Consider the following 15,807-nt stretch of genomic DNA (forward strand, 5'->3'; position numbering starts at 1 on the left):
AAGCAGTAGACCTTGGAGGGACCGCTACATGATGGGGGAATGCAGAGGTCTCTAACCATGGAACTGCCGATGACCAGGGTGGAGGTTGATGAGGTCCGGGGAGGAGGGGTCGGGGGGGCGCCGACTTTGAGGAGGGACCAGGATGGTTGTCTCGGGCTGGAGGGGCTCCTCATCCTCGGTCAGAATGGCATAGCGATTTTCCAGTCGTATAGGTTGGGCTGGGCCTGAGTGCCGTCGGACCGTCTGCCGTGCTTGTGATGCTTGCTTCACGCCATGGCTCAGGCTGGTGTGGAGTGGAGCTGGCCAGCAGAGCAGGCTTGGTTCTCAGCAGAGGCCGGGAGAGGCAACAGGGACAGAAGTTGCATTAGTGCATGGCATGGTTAAAGTATTGGAGGACAGAGTGAAATCAGGGCATCTGGCATTTGTGTGTGTAAGAGAGGTAACGTTATTTTACGGAGAGAATGGTGTCGAGGAACTGTTCATCCTTCTCAATCTGATGGAGGGTCGCTATTCTGGCTTCGAGTTCCACTATCTTTTCGCTGAGAAGGACGCATGAGTCGCAGCCTGGTGCACAGCTGAGGGGAGGCATATCGGTCGTGGCGAGGGCTCGCCGGTGTCAACTGTTTTTTTTAAACGTTTGTTTGCTAGTTGGCTAGCAACAGCGATATCGTGCAGTTCCTTGATAACTCGAACACAGGTAGCGGGTAAGTAATCTGAGAAGATCTCACTTTTATATTGAGTCACTAGTTTTGAGAGACGTTAGAAGGAATTTGATGCTTTCTTCTTCCAGATATCGTTTCCTTGGCCCGGTATTATTTGCAGCCCTTGATACTGGCTTAACGTTTAACGTTAACGTTTGACAGAAAAGTTTGACGATCAAGGTTATAGAGTCCGATAATCCAAAGCCTCGAGCAACAACAGTTTATGCAAGAGTTTGTTCACGAGATATAATCGGTAGCCAGTAAATCCGTAGAAAGTAGATGGTAACCAATAGTGAGCTGGCCCTCAGTTTGGGGACCACTGATGTAGTTTAATTCAACCACTTGCTTATATTTCATCACAAACTCCAGGAAACTTTGTTCAACCTCACCTCAACTTGTTCAACCTCACCTCAACCTCAAATTAAACTGCTTCAGTTTAATTCAATTATTGTCCTCTGGACTTTAATAAACATTCTCAACCTCTGTCCTCCGTCCACCATTCATCCTCATGTCGGACTGAATAAGTGCAAACTGTATTCTTTATTGCACTTGAGGTCTATTTGCAGAAGTGATAATGTTAGAGGATGTGATATCTACTGGCAAGAGCACTTCAAGTTCAGAGAAAATGGCTAGCTGCAATTTCCACTCAATTTCACACTCTCTTCTCTCTCTATTGATTTTTTTTTCTTAGTGGAGGTGGGAGCTGAGGAGGATGTGAAGGCTACCTCGGTTGCCCCGGTGATAGCTGAAGAGAAGGGTCCTAATGGCGAGGTGGCCACAGACATGCCTGCTCCTGAGGCAGAGGCTGTGCAGCCTTCTACCGAGATCCAGAGAACTCCAGAAGAAGCTGCCGTCATGGCAACATCAGCGTCACTTTCGACGTCTGCTGCAGAAGGGAGTGGAGCTCAGGAGGTGATGCCCACATCTAACGGCCCAACCAGCAAGCCAGTTGTCATGACGTTCCTGGGCTTCAGTGATGCAGAGAAGGGTGAGGGCGTGGGCGTGGGCGTGGACGATGACGGAGGGGCCATCATGAGGGCGGAGAGAGTGATCATCATGGATGAGGGAGAGGAAGCGGAGGCTGAGGTGGAGGTGGAGGATGAGCCCGAGAGCCACACAGTGGCATCTGAACCCCCAGCGGCTGAGACCTCCACTGCCCCAGAGAACCCGGAGCCAGAGGCCACAGACGCTAAAGCCCAGTCCAGCACAGAGGCCCCTGCGGAGGCAGAGAAGGATGCGGAGGCAGAGGTCACTGAGCCAGCCGAGCCGGCGGAGGCAGTGGAGGCAATGGAGAGAGGGGAGGATGGAGAGACGCCCAGCGAAGCCCAAACTGAGCCAGAGACTGCAGAGGCCACCGCTGATGAGGCGCAACCCCAGCCCCAGCCCACAGAGGGCGCTGTTGTGTACTCCCCGGCTGTACAGACCACCCCTGCAGCTGCAGCTGAGGACAAGAGCCAGCAGCCGGACACCCACGAGCTGAAGAGAGAGGAAGGCAAGAAGGCCGTTCTGGCCACTGACCCGGCTACTGATCCTGCCCCTGACCCTGCCCCTGTCCCGAGTTCCCCAAGCCAGTTCCAGGAAGTGCCTCTGGACGACGCTGCCACCAAAGCCTCGTGTCCGGAGCCACTGGCTGAACAGGAGCCCCTGCTGACCCCCAAAACGGCCCCTCCGACAGACGCCTCCGCTCCACGGCGAGCCGAGGGGGTAGATGCCCCCAAACAGAAAGCCTGCCAGTGCTGCTCCGTTATGTGAACCCCAATACTCCCAGCACCCCCCACACACACACACACCCCCTCACACACACATCCATATCTCTCCTTTCTCTCATCCCACCCCGTCATCTTATCAAGACTGTTATTCAAATGCCTTATCTACTGCCGCTCTCCTCTCTCTGCTGGGCCTCAGGGGACAGGAGAGGCCACTAAAGGCCACCAGTCTCTGCTATTGTCCTGAGGCTCCTTTTGTTCTCCCTGCCGGCCCTGCGAGGCCAGAGAGACCTGCTCTGCTGCGTCACTGCTGACCACCTCCCGTCCGAGCCGCTCCTTCATCTCCTCTGAAGCCCTCCGGCAGGACTGCCCTTGCTCGCTCGCTCGCTCACTCACTCACTCACTCACTCACTTCAAGTGCCCCACTGTCATAACTCACAGCTGAGTTGAGTTGCTTTGTGCCCGACAGACTACAGTAGGGTAGTAAGGGAAGATGATTGATTATATTTTTGAAAGTGATTCTGTTTTGCCTCCCGAGGTGTCTGTGCGGTTTTGGAGCGGTCAGTGCAGGTCTGTTCCCTAGAGCTCCCTGCGTCTGTGCTGGACATGACTCTGTTGGGCGGGGATGGCACGGAGGGACACCGGAGGACTGAAACTGCCCCTCCCAGAGATCATGTGGACTTTTGGCACGGCGACTGTGAGGGCGCGGTCAGGGACTGATGATGTGCCACGCCCGTGGACCCCTCCACTCTCCCTCTGAAGTGTGGCGCTCTTGAGGCATCGTCACTTTAAAGATCTTCTGAACTGACCCCGACTCTTTAAAGGTCTTCTGAACTGACCCAGACTCTTTAAAGGTCTTCTGAACTGACCCCGACTCTGTTTGGAGGCGCTGCAGTGCTGGTGCTGTGCCTTCAGTATTGCACTCACATGACGTTACATCACACACTGTGAAGGCAGAGATTTCTGCACGACTGTCCTGTCACTTCTTGAGCCGTTTCATCCTAAAGCACAGTCCACTCTCCAAGGGCCTGGACACACTTATGTCCACTCCCCACAGGCCTGGACACTCCATGAATCATTTGAGGGTCTTATGTGGGTTCCTTCAAGAGGGCTGACACTACGGTGTTATACTTGGACACCATGTGATTTTGTTTGATTCTATTTTTGTTTTTTGTTTTTCATTTTAAACTGAGAATATTTTAATTGTTTTGTCAAATGATTGCTTTGAATTGCACCAAATGGAGAGTAGAAGTTGAACACAAAAGAACAAGGATTTTCTTGCAGTGAGTGTTTATGTGTAGCGCCCAACCTAGATGAGGGAGTGGTGCATTTTTATTGTATGGAATATTTGCTCTGCAATAGGTTACTTTTTGGAATGAAAGAAACTATGTGAATGTTACACAATATCAATGTATTGACTGCTTTGGCAACTGAGAAACATTGTGCAAGTGTGTGTGTGTGTGTGTGTGTGTGTGTGTGTGTGTGTAAAAGTCTGTGTGTGTATTTTTTTAACATTGACCTGTATCCACTTGTACAAATTGTAAAGTGTTGTTTATTCTGATGTAACTACAAGTTGACAGCTATCACTGAAATAAGCATCAAATTCTTCGTTCATAATATAATGGAGATGTCAAATGCAAGGTGAAAATATATTTTTTTCGGTCATCATTCAGAACACTCTGCAATTGTGTGACTTTGTTTACCCCAGCACAAGATGGATGACTCCCTCCTGAGGAGAAAGTTGTTGGAAGCATTACGGGGTGTACTAGGTGATATAGACTGCAGGGGCACCCTGCTAGCGAGATGTCTGCTCCATTGTTTTGGGCTGGAAATCAGCTCAGCCTGCTGCGGATGCCAAAGATATGTGGGTCTGTGGGTCTGCTCAGAGGATTACGGCTGCAAGCCCACATTTCTACTGTGCCATTCACTGCAGCTTTACATGTGAGACAAACCAACAGTGTGTTTAATTGCATGCCTTGTGTATGGGCGGAGGAGTCAGGAGTGGGTGGGGTGAGAGACTGTTAGGTGTGTGTGTGTGTGTGTGTGTGTGTGTGTGTGTGTGTGTGGTGTTAACCTGTATGCATTAGGAGAGGAGGGATTTAGAGTGTTGGTAGGCAGGTTGGGACTACAGTAATACATCACCAGCACCGTGTGTTTAAATGTGACTGACTGACTAAAGTTCTGGACCCTCAGTTGTGAGCGAGAGGATCTCCAGTGCAGGTAAAGTGTGTGGAGTTTTATTTATTCCTATTACTTATTTACCGACTTGAGTTTCACTGTACATGTAGCTGCAGAATTATTGACCTCCATAATATTACAATCCACTTAGCTGGCCTATGAATGTAAGTATGAGGTTTGCAAATATGTGTGTATGCTCCAAACACAGACCAACTTACTTTAAACAACATTAGTGTCCAGCTGTACTGGTCATCTACTACACCCAAAGTGTGTAGATCTGTTATGTCTGGCTATACATTGTAATTTGTGTTATTCACTTTATTTATTTATTATCACTTTTATATGCACATTCACATGGTCAAATCAAATGGTAAAATGAAATAATGCAACATAGATTAAACCACACACTGTACATGTGAGAGTTAGGGGGAATGCGCTCTTTTTACTGTCTTAAAGATGAATGAGTTGGTGTTAAACACAGTGATTTAACTACACTTTAGTAATAGCTCTGCAGCTTGTCTTTCATACAGTGTTTTGTGAGGAGAGGGAATACTGATGGGCCAATTTTAATCCCGTTATGGAATATTAATCCAAACCTAATTGAATTACAGTGCGTGGCACCTGCTTAGCTTCATGCTGTTGTGGGAACAGAGGAAATTTATAACTGCCAATATTGAAACAGAAACTTGCAATGCATCATTGGGAACACGTGCAATGCTAATTTAGCATCAGTTGGACAGATTCTGGATGTTAATCTACTGCTTAGCAAAATGCAAAAATCAATACACAAGCAAAGTATTTTTAGTTCTTCCAATATATGGTGAATACCATGTAGGAATCCTTTTATGAAATACATTGTCAGCCCACCATGGGAATTTGAAAACAGACAATAGCAGTTTTCCACCCTCTGGCTAGCGGCGCTTAATGGAAGTAAAGCTGTAACATTATCCTTGTAGTTAATTTTCCACCGACTCCTTTAAAAGTGACGCCAAATAACTCTTCCCCATTCCTGCGAGATGAAAAGAATATTTTCGGAGGGATGGAGTAACCTTATTTAGTTACTCATTCCTCAATGCAAATATGAAATGAACTGCAGGGGAGAAAAGCAGCAGTCAATAGCTGAGATTAGACTGGGATACGTTTGCTGTCACTGAACTATGCACACACACAATAATAACGTGTGCTTCAAATACACAACCACGACTTCACACATGAGTTTATGAACTTCTAGTCTTTTTAGTCTATGAACTTAGTTTTATAGCCATGAATAATTAATTGATTTGCCCATTTTAATGAACTGAAGCCAGTTTCACTGGGCCCTGTTCTGCATATTTGGATAAAGAGGGAGAGCAGGCTTTGCGTTTGGGTTGGCTGACCTCAGCATGGGCCTGTTGTTCCCAGCCAGACCCTCAGCATGTGGAGTTGCGAGGGCTCGGACGCCATGTCCCTCAGATTTGGGGTGGGCCGGCCAGGGTGGGTGGGACCGCGTGGTCACATGTGGCGGCCATTTCATCACCAGCGGTCTGTGGCCTACATTCCTTCGCTAATCATCCTCCCCCGAGTGTCTGCCAAAAAACCTGAACGGGTCAGTGAGCAAAGAAAGTTTGTTTTTGTTTTGGTTTGTCCCTCCAAATGTTCTGTGACTGAGAGATTGGAGGGGAGCATAAGGACGTGCATCAGAGTGAGTGACAGACAGGCTGTCTGAAGTTATTGAAAAACTGAGCGTGATATATGAATGCAGACAAGTGGACATTGTGCAGTGGGATGTCACACAGAGGAGGATGCAGGAGAGAGGGATGAAGAGAGAAGATGAGGTGGAGTGAGAGAAATAAGGAATAGAGTGGAAATAAAACTGAAGACTCAGAAAGTTCATGGTGGGGGCAGAGATTATTTGTGTGTGTGTGTGTGTGTGAGAGAGAGAGAGAGATGGAGGTCATATGCTGAGATCTTGAGAGTAGCAATAATGAAAGACCTGAACTAAAAAAGGAAAGTGGGGATTGAGATTTGCCAGAGAGAGGGATTTGGACTGACCGAGGCTGACCGGGACGGGGGTATGAGCATGAGGAGGCCTGGCGGTCAGCAGGTCGACACGGCCATAATACCGTATAACGCGCAGGGCAGTGCACTGAGCTGTTCTCAAGAGCTGTAAGCTGATTAAAGGCTGCCGCGATTCAGCAGGAAACTTCCCATGTTGCTCTGGCCTCCTGAAGCTCTCTCACCTCAGCAGACGAGAGTCGCGGACGGACGCCTCACCTCAGTGGACAGGGCAGATTAACACGCTGTGCCCACATAATCACCCACTCGTACAGCCACAATCTGTATCACACCAGGGATGGGCCAAAAAAAAATCGAAGGGAATGTGGGAACCTTCCGTGTCTTCTCATTAGGGGAGCAGCTCAGCAGGAGTAATATTTCTTCCAATCTGTCTCTGGCGCTCTCTGTGATTGGGGCCTTTTTGGAATATGGATTAGGTGATCTAATTAAAAGCTCCAAATCCTTCGCTAGCAGAGCAAATTGAGGACCTACACATGGGGAATATGTAATGGATAAGCCTGGAGCATCAGGAGGATAGAAATCCATTGGGAACAGTGCTTAAAGTAAGGCTGGGGAGACACATGCTTTTACATGACAGAATAGTACAAGTGCTGGAGGAGGGGGTTATGCAGCTGAAATGATCAAGAGATCGGTGTGCACTTTCTGCACTCCCTGTTCCTTTGTTTCTTCACTTTTTATGTATGCTTTTGTGTTTCTGCACTGTGTGTGTGTGTGTGTGTGTGTGTGTGTGTGTGTGTGTGGGTGTATGGGTGTGTGTGTACTGTATGTGAGTCTCTGTGTGTGTGTGTGTGTGTAGTATTTCAAAGTTGGAAAAGTTGAAAACTTTGTGGTGCCCTGCATATATCAATCTTGCCAGTGTTCTGCATGTTTAGATTGACTGCCTGCGGAGAACTGGAATTTTAACAACCCCTTGGCTCCACGTCAACCAATCAAAGCAGGACAACAAGGCACGACACCATGGCGACAGACTCCATGGCCAGCCCCCAGAGCACCGATTCCCTAGACGAGCGGGTCAGCGAGGCATACTCGGCCGCTGATCTGGACTCTCTGTCCGACGGAGAAGCTCGCAAGACAACTGAGGGGGAATCCAACTCTGCGGAGCCCACTGATCCTCACACCGAGGCAGTGGACGGTCCTGGAGGGACTGGTGATGGTCACTCGGTTCCTCCCTCAGACACTAACAGCACATCACTTGCTGAGGGGGTCACTGGGGCAGACGGTCAGGTCACCTGTGTGAAGTCTGTGAGTGGGAAGGGTCCGGTCCTCTCTGGGGATTGTCCACCTACGCCTCAGCTGGAGGGGACCGACCAAACTGAGGAGGGTGAGGTGAAAGAAGGAAGCCAGGAAGAGGCAGCGCCACCCTCTGTCCACGCTGTGGAGACCCCAGAAGAAGTAGATAGTGAGCAGCAATCCACCAACAGCTCAGAACCAGTTGAGCAAGCTGAGGGTCATGCATATGAAAAGGAAGGAGATCTGACTGAGCGTGGACACACCCTGATGAATGCGTCCAACCCACAGGAGGTTTCAGGGGTAACAGAGGATCCCTCAGATGAAACTGAACAAGAGCCACTGGACGCACCCGACTCTCCGGTCTTCCTGTCTGACGGCGGCGTGGACGCAGGTGACCTAAGTGTGGACCACCAGCCTCTGGACTTCAGTTTGGCGCGGGAGCAGTGGGTCAGGCGGGACAGCACCAGCGGCAAGGCCCCGACGCCGTCCGGCTCCCGGCGGTCATCTGTGTGTCGCCCCCTAGACCTGCCCACGGCTCTGACCAGCCAGCTGCCCCTGGCTGAGGAGGCACCGATTGAAGCTGATGCTGCTATAGCAGCAGGTGACCAGCAGGGGGAGGAACAGCCACACAGCCCATCTGTGCTCAAGGAAAACCAGGAAGGGCAACAGGTGTGTGAGGAAACTCCACCCATGGAAACTGTTGCCAGGAAGTTGGCCAATCAGGTGGCAGAGAGCTCTGGTGCCAGCCCTGTTGTGTTGAAAGAGCCTTTGAGAGAGGCCGGAGCGGAGGGGGAGGGAGAGGGGGAGAGAGAAAGTGGACAAACAAACGGAGAACAGACGGCTGCCAGCACTCACACGGCTGAGGCGCAGGAGGAAGGACGGGCAGAGGGAGTGGACGGCCGCTGCACAGAAACAGCACAACTCAAAGGAGGAGCTAATGCTGCTGGTCCACTGAAGGCCTGCAGGATGGAGGACCCGTACGACGACAACCAGAGTGACAGCGGCGTCTCGGCCGACTTCTCGGCAGAGGTGTCCACCAGAACCCCCTTGTCCAACTCTCCCGAGCCCTGCAAGCCCCCGGCCAACGAGACCCCCATCGAGCGGGAGATCCGCCTGGCGGCCGAGCGAGAGCAGAGCCTGCGGCAGGCCCGCGGCCTGAGCCTCTCGGACAAGGAGCAGGAGTTTGTGGACATTCCTATCCGGAGGCCCATCCTCTCCCAGACACTGCCGCCCGCCAAGACGGTCAAGGACAAGGGCAAGGAGCGGCAGTTCGCCGGGAAGAAGATGCAGCGCGAGATCAGCCAGGAGACGCAGCGCGAGCAGGACCTGGTCCAGCTCGGACGCGTGCAGGGCTTCTACGAGAAGGGCACCGTCCGGCAGCTGCGCGAGAGGAAGCTGCTCTTCGAGGCCTTCCAGCAGCCCCAGGAGATGCCCACCAACGCCGGCGCCAGCCAGAGGACCGCGTCGGTGTCAGCGAGTGACCTGTCCACCCTGGAGGCTCTGGGCGACGAGTCGTCCGCCTCCTCCACCTGTGGTAGTGAGCGGAGGCACAGCCTGGAGCTTCTCTCCCCGCGCCAGAGCCACGCGCCGGCCACCTGCGGGCCGGGCCTGTCGGAGGGCACCAGCAGCCAGATAATCATCATGGAGGGTCACCACATCTCCCAGATGCCCCTGTCGTACCCCGAGTGGACGCCACACACTTCCCCAGGCCATCTGACCGAAGAGCAGGCGGTGACCGTAGTGGACGCTGGGACGGTAGCGGCCGCTCCCTCGCCACCCTACGTGAAGACGGAGCAGGAGGAGAGGGAGGGGGAGGGGGAGGAGGTCAACTCGGTCATGGTGCGGGAGAACCCCTTCTTCAAGCTGCGCTCCTCCATGTCCATGCGGCCGGAGGTGGAGCGGGACATCCGGCAGGCCCAGGAGCGCGAGAGGGAGCTGCGCAAGCAGAGGACCAGCCTGTACCAGGGCTCAGTGGGGGCGGAGGCGGGAAGCAGCCCGACACAGAACACCCACAACGGACCCGCTCAGACCTGCTCTTCAGGTGAGGGCTTCAATTTATCTCTGTCTGTGTGTGTGTGTGTGTGTGTGTGTGTGTGTGTGTGTGCGTGTCTGTTTGTGTGTGAGCGAGCGAGAGCAAGAGAGGCACTATGGTGTGACTTTGTGACTAAATTGCCTTAAAAAGTTCCATTACGTCTCTCCGTAAAATGAAAGACACCAATTTTCTAGACCACTTAAGTTTAGTAGAGCTTCAGGCCAATTCTGCCATTAATGCAAAATATTCTCCATTTCATTACGCAACATCAGCGTAGATCGGATGGCTGGCTGACTTCACCTAAATTGACTACATGTATGAGAGGAGGCATTGGGTGATTCTGCACCTCTACCGCAAAGAAATAGAGGACGGAATAAATCACAGGGTGTTAATCAGAATCGTCCAACTTAAATCATTTAATTTCACACCTGAACTGCAGAGTGTGCAAAGATGAACGCTTATTGATGGCCCTTCGTTCTGAACTCTATAATAACCGTGATCTCATGATCTACAGTAATGACTATTTATGCAACCCTCCACACCTTGAGCCCTGTTATCTAGCTCCACCTCTATCTGACGGAGACCCTCTAATAGCGGAGCTTGCAGGGTGAAGGTTTGGTCTGTCAGCTTTTTGGAGTGGACGCTGCAGTAGCAGGGCATTGAGGAGAGTGGAGGGGAGAGGGGAAGTGTTCCTTATTGAATCAGGGGCTAATCGATGGCCTCGGCTGTAGCGTCTGGTTCACTCTGTCATCTCCCACTGCCATGTTAATTCATCACTGAACACTTACTGGGCAACACCTCCACAGATTGGGTTTCCTAATTCCTTTTCTGCTGTCAGGCCTGTCACCCGTGCTCAAGTAAGTGTGGGAGAAACAATCGTGGGACAGCCTTGAAAGGCCATATATCTCAGCAAGCCTGGCCTCTTTTATGCCTGGTCACCCTGTGTCGCCTTCATCTCAGTACAGTTTCAACAGTCCGCCCCTTCCTCAACTGTTGCTGCAAGCTTGCTGAGTTCAGCTGGCAAGCTGGCCTTTTATTGTTAAAAGGATAATATCCTTTGGCTGCTTAGTGCAGGAACTCTAATGATATTAAGACCTTTCAAATAGTCTTTCAGCCCCATTTCCCACAGAGCACACATTCATATAGACTCTACTTCCTGTTTCATTTCTCCCCTGAGACTGTGTTCCTTGTGATAAACATTGTTTTCTATGCAAAGCCCAGTTATTTAAGTATTATCAGCTGTGGTGTAGTCACCATATTAAACGATAAGCAATAACCACACTGACAGTTGCCACAGGTGGTGTGTGTTTGTGTGTGTGTGTGTGTGTGTGTGTGAGTATGTGTGCATTCATGCGTGGGTGTGACAAAAGTGCTGAACAAAGTATGGATCAAGACAGCATGAAGGGTGTGTGTGAGAAATAAAAAATCTTTCAGACAGTTTCTGTGGTGCGTGACCTATGCTCTTTACTGGATGTTACCATGTCAGGTGCCTCCATTGTAACAAGCTGAGGTGGAGCTGGCTGTGAATGCTAGTAAAACCCTTAACCCTTAGCTGTAACCTCTCTCTCTCTCTCTTTCTCTCTGTAATCAACACCTATAGCCCAGTACTCCCTTGGTAAGACCGACCTCACAGTGACCAGACCCCAGACAGACACAACTCACAGGGAGCAAACGGAGGTAAGACACACACACACACACACACACACACACACACACACACACACACACACACACAAACATGTGTACATACACACACACACAAACATGTGTATGTACACACACACGCACACACACACACACACAAACTGCTCCATATTGTGTTCTTATTCTGCCTATCATTTCATTGGATCATTTTATACCTTATATGGCAGCTACTGTCATGTACAGTGCTGTCAGGGTTTATTGCATCTAGATATTGCTGAACAATATCCTGAGCAATATCCTTGAGCTTTGTGACAGGGATGTAATTGTGGAGCTGAAATCAATAAAAAGAAACATGAAACCCTATTACCTCTACCTACAGTCTTCAGGGTATGCTGCATTTACAGCCTTCCTCCAGCACAGAGCCCTCTTAGATTCAAACTTCTCCATCAAAAACTTTCTGCACTTTGTTGCAGTCCTAGATAGCAAACATACACTGGGACGGAACTGGGCCATACCTACCACAACGTCCGGCACGGATCTGCATAATGGACCTGATCCGGCGTCCAAACGCACATCGGTCCAAAATTGGTCTGGATCTGTTTGATGAATCTGGTGCCAATAATGGCTAAGACTGGCCCAGTTCCGTATGATATACTGACGTGTTCCAGATCTGCTTATCATATGCAATACGGGTCTGCTTATTGTGTGTGTGGTACGGACCCGTTTATCAGATATCAGCCGGCTTTCTTTGACATGTGAAATGTGATTGGTGGCCTAATTAATTATCCTGAAAAATCTGTTTGCTACACATTTGCTAGCAGGTTCGTTATAGGTTCACCAAGGCTAAAGTTTGTTTTCTCAACAGCTCAACTGATAAACATAAGCTAGGCTACAAACACAATAGGGAGGTAAAAAAAAAGTTTACACATAAGTGTCTTATGTTTTTATTCAACAACCTGGCTGTAGAAGTGCAATCCCAGACAAAGTTGATCTCGTGTTAATTCCACTGTTCCCATCGATATTCAGGCTGTCTCTCAGTCATCTCCATATGGTCAATCTGAAACAACACAAAATAAACATTAGCCATTTATTCCTTTTTGAAAATAGGCTAAGTCACAATTACACTCGTTTTTTATCATCAGTGATCCTGTTAGCGTTATCACTGTTTTTTCCAAAATAGTTATTGTGATGGCTGTTTTGCTCAAGCTAAGCTAGCCTATATTGCTGGAAAATAATAGGCCTAGTATAACCTTACAGTAAAGTGATCAATCGCTCGGCTGCTTGTTGTTAGATAAGAGATAAAAAGCAGATAGCCTACCTTGAAAAGTTGGGCTGCGTCCTAGTCCAACCCCAGGCTGGCCAATCATGTCAAAAGATTGATAGTGAGCAAACCAAAGATCCTTGATTAATGTTACTGCTTGGACTTCTGCATGCGTGGCAAGAATATGGGGTTGTCTCATACTGTTTGATCTGACACAAACAACAATTGACTACTTTTACCACTGCTATGCTAGGTAATAATAAAAATAATGAAACGAGCATATGATCAATATTGAAATCAAATCAGTGTTTTGTATTTTAAACGCATCTCCTGACTTCCAGTTGAGTTGAAATCGGACCTGGGACAAATCTGTAAACAGGTGATAAAACAGAATTGCTAGCAGAGCTGAAACCTCTATCAGGAGCAGACCTGGTCCACAGTCAGATACCGTATGTCCGCTACAGGCAGATCTAAAGGCTTTTATGCGGATCCGGCCCAAAGGAAATTGCTATCTGGGGTGGAACACCAAAGTACTGTAGCATTCTAAGTAACACCCTGGGCAAACCCTGTCCTGGAATCTGTGGGTGCTGTCACACGAATAGATGCCGAGCCCTTCGCCCAGACAAAAGAATAAGTGAGAGCCTTGTCCCGAGTCCCAGCTGGGCTTCAGCAGCTTGAGGTGGAGGTGATGCATTCAGATGGAGGTGAGTGAGCAGCAATATCAGCCCTGTTGGCAGGAGCCAGAGATTACAGACAAACAGACAGACAGACACATCACCCTTAACCTCCCTGTGAGGGGTCCACCTGGGTGCACTTATGGGTCCTCTTATGTGGTCAAATATGCACTTCCATCTTCAAGGGGGGAAAAGGACATGGTCCAGATAGAGCAGACCTTCAACCAATAATATATGAACTCATCACTGATTAATTTATCGCTGACTCAGGGGAGGATACATCTGACTGTCTGAGTTGGCTTGGCTTTATTAATGCCTTGTTCCTTTTTTACTCAGGCCCTGAAAAGTCCCTTCGGTGTTGTCAGGACCCCTCGGCAGAAGACTCCACTGGTGCAGCGCTGGGAGGCGGGAATGGTCAACGGCCAGGAGGACTGACCGCAGCGCGAGCGCGCACTGTTGGGGGGCACGGGAGCGCCAGGATACTGGGAATGCCTTTTGGGGATGTGGGAATACTGGCCAGCGGGCATGTTGGGACGCTGGATTGGGAATGGGACTGTTTAGGAGCGGTGGAATTTTGGTGGAATTGTGTGAATGTTAGAAGAACGTTCCTGCTCCTAACTCCAGTGCCATCAGATGGTTAGTGACTCCACAAATGAAAGCCTGCAGCAGCCCAGGCCACAGCTGTAACAGGTTGCAGGGTACCCTAGTGTTCAGCCATCACAAGAACATTCTCTTCCATGTTCTTTTTTAGCTTACTATACCTGTAACAAGCTACAGTCAATTAATTATGACATGATTACTGTAGAACTCCTTATTCATCCGTGCAATAACTTTAACAAGTACATAACTTATTTAACATGAGTAGATATTATATTGTCATGAGTGTAAAATTACAACATACTAATGTTTTAAGATTAGCTGTCAGTTGGACCAGATTGTAATTATGTAAAAGGGTGCACATGAAATACACCTCTGTATATAATGCACCTTCTCCATGATGGTTCAGCATTAAAGATTACTAATGATGATAACAAATCTCTCAGTAGAGCAGTTGAAGGAACAAAATATTATCTGTAATAAATCAGCTTTCTTTGCCAGCTGTCTGGTTATGTTCCTTTGCTTGTTGTTTTACCGCCATACTTGTATTTCACCTCAGACCAAGGGAGGCACACAATGGAGCGGTTAGCGATAGCTTACATGACGCTTATGAATCCCTCAGAAGTCCAGCGTGCCCAGTGTGTCTGAGAGCAGCCCAGTCATTACCGCATGGCAACGCCACTCCTCCCACACTGCCTATTGTTCTCCCAGCTCATTAATATCAGGGAGTTGTGCCATTCAAGGCATTCAAATCCTTCTTAGTGGCCCTGGGGATCAACGGTCAGGGCTGTTTCACGTCTGAAAAAGTGTCCCTGTGAAGTGGTGATTGGTGATTTCCGTGTGATTGGCAGAGGGGCTTCTGTGGAGACCGACCAGGGTTGTGCACAATTCCCATTGCAATTCTGCTTCCTGTTTGCTACCTCAATTGAAATGCAAGTGAAATTCAAGAATTGAATTGGAATTAAAGAGGCAGTTTCAATTCAATTCTGGAATTTTGCACAAGCCTGGTGGAGACCGGACTGGGTTTGGGAGGAGGGGACCTGGGAAAAGTTCCAGTGTAGTGAGTGAGATCAGCACACCACGCTTTAGTGAATTCTCCAATCCTCAATTAATAATTGAATGCCTCATTAAGACGACGTGTGTGTGTGTGTGTGTGTGTGCGGCGCAGGTATGCGCGCATGCGGCGCAGGCGCGGCGTGCGCATGCGGCATGGCGCATGCGCATGGCGTGTGTGTGTGTGTGTGTGTGTGGTAAGCTCAGAGATCTGCATAGGAATTCTAATAAAAAGCAGCACCTAAAGCCTGTTTAAGCAATGCAACATACTGTGGACAAATTAAATCATTCTGACTCAGTGGAAGATAGCAGGCAAAGGCTAACATCTTACTGTAAGAATAATTGAGTAGGCTACTTCATGAGAGGCAAAAAAAATGGTCAGATTGAGATGCTAGATCACTTCTCTTAAATGCTCCAGTCACATGGTAAGGATGGCTCTCGTTTCCTGAGCAGTGCCATCCAATCATGAGACTGCTGCAGGCCAGAATTTCACTGACACAGCTAAGAATGTGTCAATCTTCACATGACACAAAGTATATGATATGACACATAAGCATATGGACCATGTGAGGGATTGCGTTATAAATTTCAAATAGCCAGTTATATGAAATGTACCGTATTTCCACTCCCCAATGTGTGTGTGTGAGTGTGCGTGTGTGTGTGTGTGAGTGTGTGT

The 15,807-nt window shown here is 49.1% G+C and overlaps 2 protein-coding genes across 5 annotated transcripts in view; both read left to right on the forward strand.

Moving 5' to 3' along the window:
- palm3 (paralemmin 3) overlaps positions 1-4,086 on the forward strand; it is a 30,099-nt gene extending 26,013 nt beyond the window's left edge. For 2 of the 4 annotated variants that reach the window (XM_048248209.1, XM_048248210.1), the window contains one exon: positions 1,393-4,086. In XM_048248209.1, coding sequence (XP_048104166.1) covers positions 1,393-2,453 — 1,061 coding nt within the window. In that variant the 3' untranslated portion in view covers positions 2,454-4,086. The remainder of the gene's footprint in view (positions 1-1,392) is intronic. The other 2 variants (XM_048248206.1, XM_048248207.1) reach the window with 1 other exon arrangement.
- A 405-nt stretch (positions 4,087-4,491) lies between these two features.
- On the forward strand, positions 4,492-14,578 carry misp3 (MISP family member 3). Its single transcript, XM_048248205.1, has 4 exons — positions 4,492-4,627; positions 7,513-9,911; positions 11,503-11,579; positions 13,818-14,578. Exons 2-4 carry the CDS (start codon positions 7,598-7,600, stop codon positions 13,914-13,916), a joined length of 2,490 nt encoding a protein of 829 aa, XP_048104162.1. The 5' UTR covers positions 4,492-4,627; positions 7,513-7,597; the 3' UTR covers positions 13,917-14,578.
- Positions 14,579-15,807: the final 1,229 nt, after the last annotated feature.

This window comes from Alosa alosa, chromosome 7 (genome assembly GCF_017589495.1).
Source record: "Alosa alosa isolate M-15738 ecotype Scorff River chromosome 7, AALO_Geno_1.1, whole genome shotgun sequence".
NCBI classification, from domain to species: domain Eukaryota; kingdom Metazoa; phylum Chordata; class Actinopteri; order Clupeiformes; family Clupeidae; genus Alosa; species Alosa alosa.

Excerpts from the sequence above, each read along its gene's own strand:
- misp3 (XM_048248205.1), top strand. The coding sequence starts at position 7,598 with ATGGCGACAGACTCCATGGCCAGCCCCCAGAGCACCGATTCCCTAGAC. Across the intron at positions 9,912-11,502 it reads CGCTCAGACCTGCTCTTCAG|CCCAGTACTCCCTTGGTAAG; the intron begins GTGAGGGCTTCA and ends CAACACCTATAG. Across the intron at positions 11,580-13,817 it reads CTCACAGGGAGCAAACGGAG|GCCCTGAAAAGTCCCTTCGG; the intron begins GTAAGACACACA and ends TTTTTTACTCAG.